Source organism: Camelina sativa, chromosome 16 (genome assembly GCF_030686135.1).
Source record: "Camelina sativa cultivar CO46 ecotype springtype chromosome 16, ASM3068613v1".
In the NCBI taxonomy this organism is placed as follows: domain Eukaryota; kingdom Viridiplantae; phylum Streptophyta; class Magnoliopsida; order Brassicales; family Brassicaceae; genus Camelina; species Camelina sativa.
Window position 1 is genome coordinate 9,588,920 of NC_141895.1, and position 13,393 is coordinate 9,602,312.

The 13,393-nt window shown below is 34.6% G+C and overlaps 2 protein-coding genes across 2 annotated transcripts; one reads left to right on the forward strand and one right to left on the reverse strand.

Annotated features, from left to right (window-relative positions):
• Window positions 1–6,188: 6,188 nt before the first annotated feature.
• On the reverse strand, window positions 6,189–6,802 carry LOC104758967 (uncharacterized). Its single transcript, XM_010481943.2, has 2 exons — window positions 6,560–6,802; window positions 6,189–6,445 (listed from the first exon to the last, which is right to left on the reverse strand). The coding sequence occupies exons 1-2, from the start codon at window positions 6,729–6,731 to the stop codon at window positions 6,330–6,332; spliced, it is 288 nt and encodes a 95-aa protein (XP_010480245.1). The 5' UTR covers window positions 6,732–6,802; the 3' UTR covers window positions 6,189–6,329.
• A 2,228-nt stretch (window positions 6,803–9,030) lies between these two features.
• On the forward strand, window positions 9,031–11,297 carry LOC104758966 (purple acid phosphatase 6-like). Its single transcript, XM_010481942.2, has 6 exons — window positions 9,031–9,236; window positions 9,594–9,812; window positions 9,901–10,012; window positions 10,118–10,344; window positions 10,427–10,565; window positions 10,646–11,297. Exons 1-6 carry the CDS (start codon window positions 9,084–9,086, stop codon window positions 11,191–11,193), a joined length of 1,398 nt encoding a protein of 465 aa, XP_010480244.1. The 5' UTR covers window positions 9,031–9,083; the 3' UTR covers window positions 11,194–11,297.
• The last annotated feature ends 2,096 nt before the right edge of the window (window positions 11,298–13,393 follow it).

Consider the following 13,393-nt stretch of genomic DNA (forward strand, 5'->3'; position numbering starts at 1 on the left):
CAACCTACGGTGTCATGATCCTCCACAGAGGCAGAGTATAGGGCTCTAGCTACGGCGGCTTCAGAACTAACCTGGATATCGTTTATTCTGAGAGATTTGGGTGTTGTTCAGTCCAAGACTACAATTTTACGATGTGATAATGAAACGACCTGACCCGTTTTTTTTTTCTAAATAGTAAATAATAATAATAATAATAATAATAATAATAATAAACTACAACTAGTGGTCTCATACCCACTAGCCACCTAACCACAATCACAACCAACAGCGGAATAACCAATACCAATAAATAACCAATAATAAACCAATATCATAACATAACAATATCAAAATACCAAACAACAAGAAACACCAAACCAGCAAACCTAGCAATGTTTCTAATGACCCAACTCTAGCAACCTAGCAATGCCAGACAACATCCAATCGAGTCCCTAGAACATCCTCCTCTTCATTGCCTTGATTCCACGATCACACTTTGCCTTTACCTGCACCACAAACACAGATTGAGATGCATGCGTATTTGATAAACACTCAATGAGGCAATCCTCCCCTCTACTGGGCTATAAACACAAGCAACATTGATTCCAATGTTCAAAACAAACAACAAACAAAACATAAAAACCAGGAAAACAAACATCATCTTGCTGGAAGGGATGTGTCGACCGACACCAGCCAAGTGTCGATCAATGCATGATTTTCTGGTGTCGATCGACACTCCCTCGGCAACCGCGATCTGCTCGAAGCCGAGAGTCGAATCTCGCTCCCAACCTCCTCCAAACAGCCCAATACTCAAACCCCAAGCCATACACGTCCATAGGAACCTGTAGCAACCAATCCCAGCTATAAAAACACACAAAACAACAACAAACAAGCAAGAACAAGGAATCAAAGGCTTAGATTAGCCATGGTCATGCACTCACCTCTTTGCAGGAAGATTTAGACCAATAACAACGAATCCTACACTCCCAGCACCCTTCTAGCACGTTCCTAGCCTTGAATCCTCATTCCCACAGCAAGATCTCACCCACAAAGCCTTGAACCCTCTAGAAACTGTTTTCTCCTCTTTCTCTCTCAAAAACAACAAACGACGACACAAAATACTCCCCAAAACCCTTATTTCGTCAAAATCCCACTTAAGTAACCCGGTTCAATGGTTTCCCAAAACCAACCCGAACCAAATCGACGATTAAATCAATCTGGCCGAACCAGAAATCGACACCCACCCCCAAAACGCAGAGTTTTGGTCGCGGGTGTTATTCCCCCCCACCAACATAGATTCGTCCTCGAATCTTGAACAACCATCAGTCAAGGACTCCCGTGCAACCGTCTCCACGGCCCGCACTCCTCCGACTGATCTACGAAAGGTCACCTATAGGCGATAGACTCACGTTCCAGGCATTATTTGCTCTCGACTTTTGGACTTTCCTTTATTCATAGGCCTAAACCTTGAGTTTTTATTGGCTCCTCATCAGGCCAAAGCTTGCATGCAATAATATTGGCTCCTCATCGGGCCTAAGCCCGCATGCCATAATATATAAGGAAGTCCAATAATCGTCTCTCGGGTTGCCACCCTACAGCGCGCCCCGGATCGTTATCTGAAGCCGATATACCAATTATACTCTCAAGCTACAAAGTCTTGGAATATGACGGTACTAAGAGAACCTAAGTCTTCCAAGAGTCGCGAGCAAACAATTCCGAACACGTCTGAGTCCTATCCCTATCCAAGTTTCCTTCCCGTGGCTCGCGTAAGACAACATGATGTCCTACCAACCGCATATCCCCCTCACTGGAATACCTCATGACCACACAAGGATCATATACATGCCGCAAAGGCCGCCACAAAGGCCAAACAAATGTCCTAAATAGGACCGCCACCAAGGCCAAACAAATGTCTTAAACAGGACCGCCACAAAGGCCAAACAAATGTCCTAAACAGGACCGCCATATAAGCCAAACAAATGTCCTAAACAGGACCGCCACCAAGGCCACTCGTCCCGAAGGACCGTCACAAAGACCATCTGTCCCGAAGGACCGTCACAAAGACCATTTGTCCCGAAGGACTGCCTAAATAGGCACTCTGGCTAAACAGCCCGCCACAAAGGCCACACAATTGGCTAAACAGCCTGCCACAAAGGCCACACAACGGCTAAACAGTCCGCCACAACGGCCACACAATGGCTAAACAGCCCGCCACAAAGGCCACACACGGCTAAACAGCCCGCCACAAAGGCCACATAATGGCTAAACAACCCGCCACAAAGGGCACACACGGCTAAATAGCCCGCCACAAAGGTCACACACGGCTAAACAGCCCGCCACAAAGGCCACACACGGCTAAACAGCCCGCCACAAAGGCCAAACACGGTTAAACAGCCCGCCACACACGGTTAAACAGCCCGCCACATAGGCCACACACGTCTCGGAAGACCGCCGCACACGACACACAATGACCCCATGGTCCGCCACTAAGGCCACACTAGCCTCTCCAAGGCTCACAACCACTAAAAAACGGACAAATTCTAACTCACATAAAACTTTCCATTTTTAGAACTTTCCACTTCTGGAAACTTTCCTCTTTTAGCAACTACTAATCAGGAAACCTTTCCCCTTTAAACAACAGGCTCGCGGAACTTCGTATCCTAAACACCACCTCATCTTGTTACTTAATCGCAGTCAATGACCTGTTTGGACCCCGCAACATGGCCATCTTGAGATACACACTATCTCCAACCTGAAACTCAAGGTCTCTCCTCCTCTTGTCGGCATAACTCCTCTGCCGATCCTGAGCTTCCTTCATGTTCAGATTAAGAACCCGAATCTTCTCCGAGGTCTCCTGAACAAAATCTGCCCCGTACATAGTCCAGCATAACGGTGTACGACACGACCTCCCATACAAAGCCTCATAAGGAACATGCCAATACTCGCCTTGTAACTATTGTTGTAAGCAAGCTTATTAAAAAGTTAGCTTTTCGCTTAGCAATTCTCCACAGCAAATCATGAATACGTCCATAGGAACCTGTGACAACCAATCCCAACAAGAAAAACACACAAAAAAACAACAAACAAGCAAGAACAAGGAATCAAAGGCTTAGATTAGCCATGGTCATGCACTCACCTCTTTGCAGGAAGATTTAGACCAACAACAACGAATCCTACACTCTCAGCAACCTTCTAACACGTTCCTAGCCTTGAATCCTCACTCCCACAACAAGATCTCACCCACAAAGCCTTGAAATCTCACAATCTCTCTCTGTAACCTCTAGAAATTTTTTTCTCCTCTTTCTCTCTCAAAAACAACAAACGGCGACACAAAATACTCCCCAAAACCCTTGTGTCATCGAAATCCCACTTAAGTAACCCGTTTCAATGGTTTCCCAAAACCAACCCGAACCAAATCGACGATTAAATCAATCTGGCCGAGCCAGAAATAAGTGGTGTCGACCGACACCACCTGGGTATCGATCGACACCCACCCCGAAAACGCAGAGTTTTGGTCGCGGGTGTTACAGATAATCTCTCTGCAGTTCATCTTTTTGCAAATCCAGTATTTCATAACCGATCCAAGCATATTGAGGTGGACTACCATTATGTTCGAGAAAGGGTCGCACTTGGTCTTCTGGAGGTTCAACATGTTCCTGCAGCTCTGCAACTTGCAGATATCTTCACAAAATCACTTCCCTAGCAAGCTTTCAATAGCTCCGGGACAAACTGAGTGTTGGGCGTCCTCCCACCATCAGTTTGCAGGAGATTGAGAGTCCAAGTCCAATAAACAAGAGTCCAAACTCAACAACAGTTGCAAGTTTAGCCCAACAAGCTACTTTCCCTCCACTGCAACAAAATGACAAAAGTACAAAACAGAGGAGTGTGATGACGAAGGTACAAGGACCACCAGCTGGAGAGAGCTGTGCAATCGTCCTATCTAGCCGTTATGATGCTCTCTCATCATTAGAGAGTGAGTAGATGACAAACACGTGTCATAAGATCATTTGGTAAGAGTCTAGAATGTTCCTATTGTTGTATAAATACAACCTTGATGTAATGAACAAGATATCAATAAGAAAAGTAAAAGTTCAATATCACAAAAACCCTTCTATCGTTTATTCTCAGATGTCAATTAGAGGAAGAAGAAGAGTTTTATTCTCCACGTTGATGAACAATCCTCGAATCCTCGGCTTCGTTATCGTTAGAATTGAAAGAAGGAGGATTGAATCAAATCTCTCTAGATCTCCGACGGTTACATGACTTACAGCTTCACCGAAGAATACCAAGAAAGAGAACTCTCCGCAAAGTCCATTACCATCTTTTTTAACTTCACGGAAGCAACGACCAAATAGAAAAAAAGAACAAAAATTGAAAAAGAATTTGATTTGAGAGTCGAACCCGGACCACAGAATTTCATCTGTTAAATTTTGTAACCAAATCATATATATGGCTTAAAACAGTGGGGTTAAAATTTAACATCATTAAATGATTTTTTCAGGCATATAATAAATGATTTTTTCAGGCATATCAGGTAAACTAACGATTATATAAAAGAACTAGATTATGACATGTGCTAAGCATTTGTTGAAATTTCTTTTATTTATTTTGTAATTTTATTCAAAACATTATGTGATTATTTTATTTGTTTTAATGTTTTTTATTTTATGGATGAAACACTATGATATTATATGTTAAATATGACGTATGAAAATAACATCTATTTTGTAAGATATATTTTTGTATATCTAGATTTTTCTTCACGGCATATCGTGAATTAAGCTGTGTGATAAAAAAAATAATTAATTTTTGTTTGTTAATTTTATTTGATTTTTTTAGTCTTTAAAATTATATATATTATGTTGATTTTTTATTATATTACTTAAGCCATAATATACCACATATTAATTTTAGAAATAAATATGTAACATTTTATATTTATTTTCTTTAATTGTTTAACAGTATATATGGCTTAACAATATATGGTTGTTAAAAATTTTATTTCTTTAAGTTGTATTATTTTTTTGGGATATTCTCTTTAAGTGTATCTTGGTATAACTAAGGAAACCAAACCATATAACATATTTTGTAACCAACTAATGAATCGAATAATAAATATAACTTTATAAGTTTCTAACTTACAACTATTATATAGTCTACCAAAAAAAAGTTGTGTATTTCTGAAACATTAAATAGAGGATATATTTTATGTCAGTAACATCCGCGAGCGATTTTTTTTTGTTTTTTGGGTTGAATGTCGATTGACACCAACCAGTTTTGGTTTGTCTGGTTAACTTTAAAACCCCAGTTTATTGCGATTTATAGGTTCGAGAAGCCCTAAATCGTGCTATTTAAAAGAAGAAGTCGACTTGAGAGTTTTGGTTAGTCTCTTTGTCGTTTTCGAGAGAGAAAAAGAAAGTGAGAAAAGTTCTTAAAAATTTTCTGTAAAAATTTTCCGTAAGTAGTCTTGAAGAGTTTTGAGCTTACTCATGTAGCGTCGAACCACCACCTATCAGTAGACCCTATGTAATAAAATGAAAGTAAAAATTTTCTGCAAGTGTTCTTGAAAAGTTCTTAAAATTTTTCTGTAACATTTACTCTAAAAAAATATTAGTGGGTGCAGATTGTTCTTTAGGTGGAGACAACCCATCTTTAACCTTTTTTGGCGTAAACTCAAACCACATTGCCCCTTATTACTTTGCCTAATGTACTAACCCTATAAAAATACTACCAACAAAAACTCAAATTTTTAATTACAACGTCAAACGTCAACAGATACGTGCGGAAAAAATAAATGCCGCAAACTCCATATTGACGTTGTATTTAAAAATAAAAATCATTTTAATTTCATTGCAAACTCGCCACGATACAAGAACATTGATCAGGCCTGGCAACATTACGATGAAATAGCGACCACAAGAATTGTTGTTTGGACGCAGATCACCGATAGTTATAACGAGGAAATAATTCGATGCGCACTAAGAGTTCTTCGACAAACATTAATCAATTGTCAATATAGATTTCTATCAATGTAAGTCCATTTAGATACAAGTGAAACCATTTATTTCGTTGTTCCCATACGTTGGGTTCCCATATACATTTTCGTCATTTAATTTGGTGAAATAATAAGCAGGTACATGTATTTGAAACTGATCCATTAATCAAAATCTGAAAAAGAAAATTTATAAATTTTTGTAACACCATCAAAATGTTTCAATAGCACTCTTTTCTTTATATCATTTTAATGATTATAAAACATAATCTTTTCACGTCAATTACAACCGAAAATCACAGACTTGACGAGAAAGAAGAATCGAAAAATAGTTGCACAAGTGTAGGACTTGTAATCCTCAAATCAAAAGGCTAGGACAACGTTTAATACAACGTTGGTAGCAGTCGTTGCTCGGGCCACAACCGACATCACAATTCTTGAGACACAAAGCCCGTTGATCTATTTTGCTGGTACCTGAAAATATATAAACATTTTTTTCACCTTTTTAGCACAATGGGTCTAAAACCATGCGATAGAAACAAATTATTTGGAGTTATAGACAGACAGGGAGGGTTTGTTTATTATTACTTCCAGGCCAAGCGCATCCAAGGAGACAATCAGAACATCCAGAACTTTGGAATTTGTTGCCTTGACATTGAGTCTTGCACATTGTTCGTTTACATAGTTCCACCACCGTCTCTGCACTCACGCCAATCACTAACAGAACCATAACCATCATTATTTTCATGAGACTCACCATTTCTCTTTAATATTTAAGGCCTTTTGTGAACTTTTTGATCCAACACAATTTTGTTTCAGAAAATGAGAGATTGTAATACAAGATCTGTTTGCTTGACCGATGTTTCTAGTGCGTCATGAGTACCTTATTTAAAGATTTTTATCAAAGGTTTGTATTAATTTTTTAAACTCGAATTGGAATGTTTTTTAATATTAAAAATTGCTATATCTCTGACTTAAGATAAACAAATCATACGTTATTCTCTAATAACTAGAGTAGGATAAATATGTTTGACTGAAAATATCTTCGGTTATCTTATATGAGAACTGAGAAGTATATATTAAAATAAACCAAATTTGTTGTCATTACACAAATCTACTCAAATTCTATAATAGTTGAAAAGATTTGAGTTCATGAGTGTATTTAAATGTTATTAATGAGCTTTGGTGAATTAAGAAAGCTGTTATGTTTCTTTAACAAATTATATCTGCAATCTCACATAAAATAATAAAATAATGAGATTTGATTCTTTTATATTTAATTTAGTAATAAATCCACTAATAATCCACTATATGTTTTTTTACAAAAAGAATTGTCGACTTTTAAATTGTTTCCTATAACAGTAGATTTGAATGTAATTTTTAACTACTAAAGTTTATAACATTGAATTTAGAATACTTTTCAAAATTTATTTCAAATAATATATAGGATATCTGTCATTTTAATACAAACCATTATTGTTGGATGATTTTGTATCAGTTTTCTCAATATTATTTTAGTAAATGATGTCATGTGCTATGTGATATGCCCAAGATAAAATATATAGTATATAATATAATATTAATTCATAGTTATAAGATATTTGATTGAATACGAATACATAAGTATATAAGTTAAAATTTAATAACATATCTCAATGGACTATATATTTGTCAACATTAATTCAAATAAAATGATTGGTTCTCCAAACAACAAGAAAAATGTTTACATAAGCAACAATAGTAACAAGCGATCTGGTCGAACTATATTAAAGTGTAACTATTAAATATTTCATAGGTTGACTATTTTGCGACAATGAATCAATGGGACAAATGTCAAAAAAAAAATCATGAATTTTTAATTTTAGACGGAAAAAATCATAAACTTTTGAAATATTATTTAAATCTTAAAATTTAGTTTGATTTTTTGATTAAATAGTAAAATTTCGTTGACTAGGCCATTTTAGTCCTCCCGTTAAGTTTCCGTTAGCAGGACGTTGACGGTGTGAACTTTCCGTCATATGTGTAGAACGGATATATAGTACATGTTTACAAAACTTTATGAATATATTGCTATGGCTTGATATCTACCGTACACCTTTACAACGTTTGGATTTTTTTTTTCCCCTAGGGATGAAGCTCATTCTCTTTGCTCGTTTAAAATTTTTCACGAGTATTATAATGTCATATCACAAAAAAAAATATTTTAATCAATGAAATTTAACCATTTTTAATGTCAAGAAAAAAAGAATGATTAAAAAATTTCAACAAAATTAGTAATTTAAAAAAATCGCAAAATCTTTGAAAGGTATATGGAACAAAATCTTTTTGTTAAGATAACATTTAGATATTGTAATTTAGTATTTGTATGTTTGTGTGTCGATACAAAAGATATTTGATAAGAATATAATTTAATTTTCTCATATGTTACTTTTGTATTTTATTTCAAATTTTAAATTTTAAATTTTATTTATATATGATTTATTGTGTAATTCAAGCTGCCAAAAAACAATATTGTTTTACGAAATAATAAGGGTTTTGAAAGAAAAAAAAATCGTTTTATATTTCTCTTGCCTCCAATTTCGGTTCTTTCGGTATTATTGTAAAAACTAACGAAAGAGAAGCAGATTCTTAAATAATCAACCATTTTCTTGGTAATATACTTGATAAATTAAATCTCGTATACAACTCCAAGTGACGATTTTATGACCACTATCAGAAAGATGTACATTGTTAGCGCGAAAAATATGTTATCATATGTAAAACATAGCGAATTCACAAATGCTATGATATCGATAGCTACGGTGATAGTGTTATTTTCTATGCTATAATAAGTTCATATACGATAGTGTTATTTGAATGTTTTAATTTAGTTTTTTGATTTATTTTTCGATCGACTCTTGTATTTGTTTGGCAATATATTTTACCGTATAGTTACTAACTACTAAGGAACAAAATCTTTTGTCCTAGGATATTCCTAAGAGTTCTCGATATTATCCCTTATTCCATTAGAAAAATAACACTTCGCAGCCTATATAAAGATATAACCTCACCTCGCTAATAATCACAAAGTAAAACTCAGTATTCGTGAATCAAAGAAAAAAAATCATAAAAGATGAAAATGGTTATATTAGCCTTTTTGTTTTTAAGCATGACCACTGTGATCAATGGTGGAATCACGAGTAAATTCGTTCGTCAAGCTTTACCATCCATTGAGATGTCTCTCGAAACTTTCCCTTCTCGTGGTGGTTACAACACTCCTGAACAGGTTTGAATTGATCATTTTAATCTCGAATATCCTGTTCTTAGATCTTAGTTTTTTCTTTGTTATTTTGAACTTTGGAGCACAGATTTAGGAAGTTTGTGAAGTAGAAAATATTAAAAATTAGGTTTTTTTAACAAATGTTTACCCCAATATTTGAAAAGGTTTTATAGTTTAATTGTCGTTGAGTTTTACATTTTTAGCAAATATATTTCTTATGATGTTCACATATTAGTCTTTTCAAAAACCTACAAAATTATTTTTATCCCAATATTAAGCTTTCGTTGCATAGTTAGTGTTTATATCATGACCAAAAGATATAGATTAGTATTGGTTCTTATTTTATCGTTGGCTTTTTTGTAGGTTCATCTAACACAAGGAGATCACGATGGACGTGCCATGATTGTCTCGTGGGTTACGCCGCTAAACCTCGCTGGTTCTAACGTCGTTACTTACTGGATCGCTGGTAATAGTAGTGACGTAACGCCAGCAAAGAAGAGAGCTCACGCTTCCACGAAGTCTTACAGATTCTATGACTATTCCTCTGGTTTCCTCCATCATGCTAACATTAAAGGACTCGAGGTTTGTACCTTTTTAACTTATCTTTTCATAACAACAATCATTTTTATTTGTTTTTAAAGTTTTTTCTAATGTTTGTTTACATTGGCAGTACGATACCAAGTACACTTATGAGGTTGGTACCGATAAATCCGTTAGACAATTCTCCTTCACTACTCCTCCAAAGGTTGGACCTGATGTTCCATACACATTCGGCATCATTGGTACATTTCTTTTTTCTTTTTTATCAGATCTAATTCGAAAACTATATTTGAAATTAGAGTTTTTTTTTTCATTTGATCTAATTCATTGTTTTTGTATGTTTGTAGGTGATCTTGGACAAACTTATGCTTCTAACGAGACATTGTATCATTACATGTCGAACCCTAAAGGCCAAGCCGTTCTCTTTGTCGGAGACTTGTCTTACGCAGACGACCATCCGAACCATGACCAGAGGAAATGGGATACTTGGGGAAGATTCGTGGAGCCCTGTGCGGCTTATCAGCCTTTCATTTTTGCTGCCGGGAATCATGAGATTGATTACGTTCCGAACATAGTAAATGAAATCAAAACTCTCTTTTATCTAGTCATTTTTGTCTTCCGTAGCAGTTTATTTTTAACCATTTGAATCTTATTAGGGTGAGCCTCACGCGTTCAAACCCTACACTCACCGTTACCCCAATGCCTACAAAGCTTCACAGAGTACTTCTCCTCTTTGGTACTCGGTCAAACGCGCCTCTGCTTACATTATCGTCCTCTCCTCCTACTCTGCCTACGGTAAATAACACACACATGAAAACCTAAATATATTTTGATAGTTGAGTTTTCTTGTATAACATATTTGTATCTCATTTCAGGAAAATATACTCCTCAATACATTTGGCTCGAGCAAGAGCTGAAGAAGGTGAACAGAGAAGAGACTCCATGGTTGATTGTCATGGTTCACTCACCGTGGTACAACAGTAATAACTACCACTACATGGAAGGTGAGAGCATGAGACTAATGTTTGAGTCATGGCTCCTTAACAGCAAGGTCGATTTGGTTTTGTCTGGTCATGTCCATGCCTACGAGAGATCCGAACGTATCTCTAATGTCAAATACAATATCACCAATGGCTTGAGCACTCCGGTGAAGGACTCCTCTGCTCCCATTTACATCACCATCGGAGATGGAGGAAACATTGAAGGAATCGCAAACAGTTTCACTGATCCACAACCAAGCTACTCGGCGTATAGGGAGGCAAGTTTTGGTCATGCGGTCTTGGAGATCAAAAACAAGACTCATGCGCAGTACACATGGCATAGGAACCAAGACAACGAACCTGTCGCGGCAGATTCTATTATGTTGCATAATAGACACTTCTTTCCGGTGGAAGAAATCGAATCTGGCAATGTTAGCGTTTGATTTAAGAAGATAATGCTCTTAGGAATGTTTGGTCTTCTGTTTGAATTTTTGGATGTCTTTTGTTTTATCTAGTTGGATATCAATAAAGTTTGTTGGGATTTTAATAGAGTTTGTTTATTTATTTTTGAATAAATTCATCGCAGTTAATCTCGAGAAAACTGAAATTACGTACAATATCGTTCATAAGATTTATACATTTTACCCACAAAATTTGCCGAATAAAAAAAAATAACAAATATATTTCTTGTTTGTGGCTTGTTTTTGGAAAAAAAAATTATTAATAAAAGTAGTTACATATGATAGCCATTTAAAAAACAACTAGATTAAGGCCTGTGTTAGAGCACGGGTTGAAATTTATTTTATTTATATTGTCATTTTTTTTATAAAATATAATTTATGTAATTATTTTTAAAAGTTTTTTTGGAAAAAATATTATACAATAAAATCAAATGCTAAATATGATGACTTGAAAAATACACTTATTTTGTAAGTTTTCTATTTTTAATGATTTTAGATAAGTATGCGTGCTATAACACTGATTAAATTTTATTTTATACAAAAATTGTATATAATCTATTTTATTATGTTGTATTAGTTTATGTAATGTGAAGTTATTTCAACAATGTATATTCTACCTCATGACTTGAATGTCATTATAAGACATAATTTTGTGAATTTGGTTTTTAAAAAGCGAATTTTTATATATGAATAATTTAATATATTTTATACTTTTTGTTTTTATATACTTGGGTTTTAAAATTCTTTCATTTTATACTGACATATTATTGACATTGATATAACAAACCAATTTACAGTGTTTATAGTTTCTAACTTTAATATCAAGTTTTAATATTTTATAAATATTTAAAATAAATTATTTAATTTTTATTATATTATATAAAATTATAAAATTCAACAAAAAGGTACAAAATTGAATTTAAATATTCAAATTTTGACCCGTTACTTAGTAAATTTTTTAATTCAATAGATATTATTTTTAAAGAATAATATTAGTAAAATTTGAATATTTTATATATTGAATCATTTATATTTGTTTTTAAAAATTCAACTTATGGTATATCCGGAAATAAGACTATTTTTTAATTATAATAAATGATATGATAATTTATTTGTTTCACAAAAATAGAATCTATACTAAATAAAAGTAGGAGCTGTAAGCTTCTAAGACTGTCTACGTAGGATTTTAAACTGCCAATAGGAATCTACCATCTCACAACATTTTTTTCTATTTGCCATATCATTTATTAAAAAAAAATTCTTTCTCACTAATTAACATTTTCTATACTAATAAAAAGAAAAATAATATATAGAAAAAAGAAACGTAAATTTTAATATGAATAAATATTAATAAAAATAAAAACTAGTATATAGAAAAAAAATTAAATTTGTTTTGTTAAACATGGAATATATAAAACTTACATTCTTATTTTACAACAAAAGAATATTAACATAAATATATTCGATTAACCCTAGATCTTTTCCAGTATAAATAATAATTGGAGGTCGTGTGACGGGGTAATCCTGTTAATTATAACGAGAATGTGGTCTGAGTTGGTGATTTTAGCGATAGGGGGGGGGGGGGGGGAATCTTGATGGATTGATAGAAGAGACCATGAAAAATTGTGTATTGCCTATGATTAATTAAAGAGATGCTGAATGGTACAACGGTTGATGATGGCTGCAATGGGTGGGTGTAGGTGGTGCTCCTGCTCTAGGTGTGTTGAGCTGGAGGCTAATGCCGTTGATGAATTTAGGGTTTGTAGGTAAAGAAGCAGGTGGTGAACGGTGGAGGAGACAATAGATTCTGGACTTAATGGGGTTTGTTATAAGATCTAAGTTATGCGAGCAAGATGGAGAAGGAAGAAGAACATGAATGTTGTCTTGTGGTATGGTGGTGACTAGTGAGGTATAGTATTAGTAGGTTATAAACTAATAATCTTAGTACTGAAAATTTCTGATGGTGATGAAACTTTTCTAAGTTTTTTTAAGTAGTTTTCTTGATTGAATCTTCTTAATTTTGTTGATTATGGGTAAATGAATGCTAGGTGGGTTGTGCATAACATTTGTATTAGTCTATTAGATTATAATTTTTTGCAGAGTAAAATAAAAAATCAAAGAACTCTCGAGACAATATATAGAACAAGCAAATAATGTTTATGTCATGATGCATGTAATATGA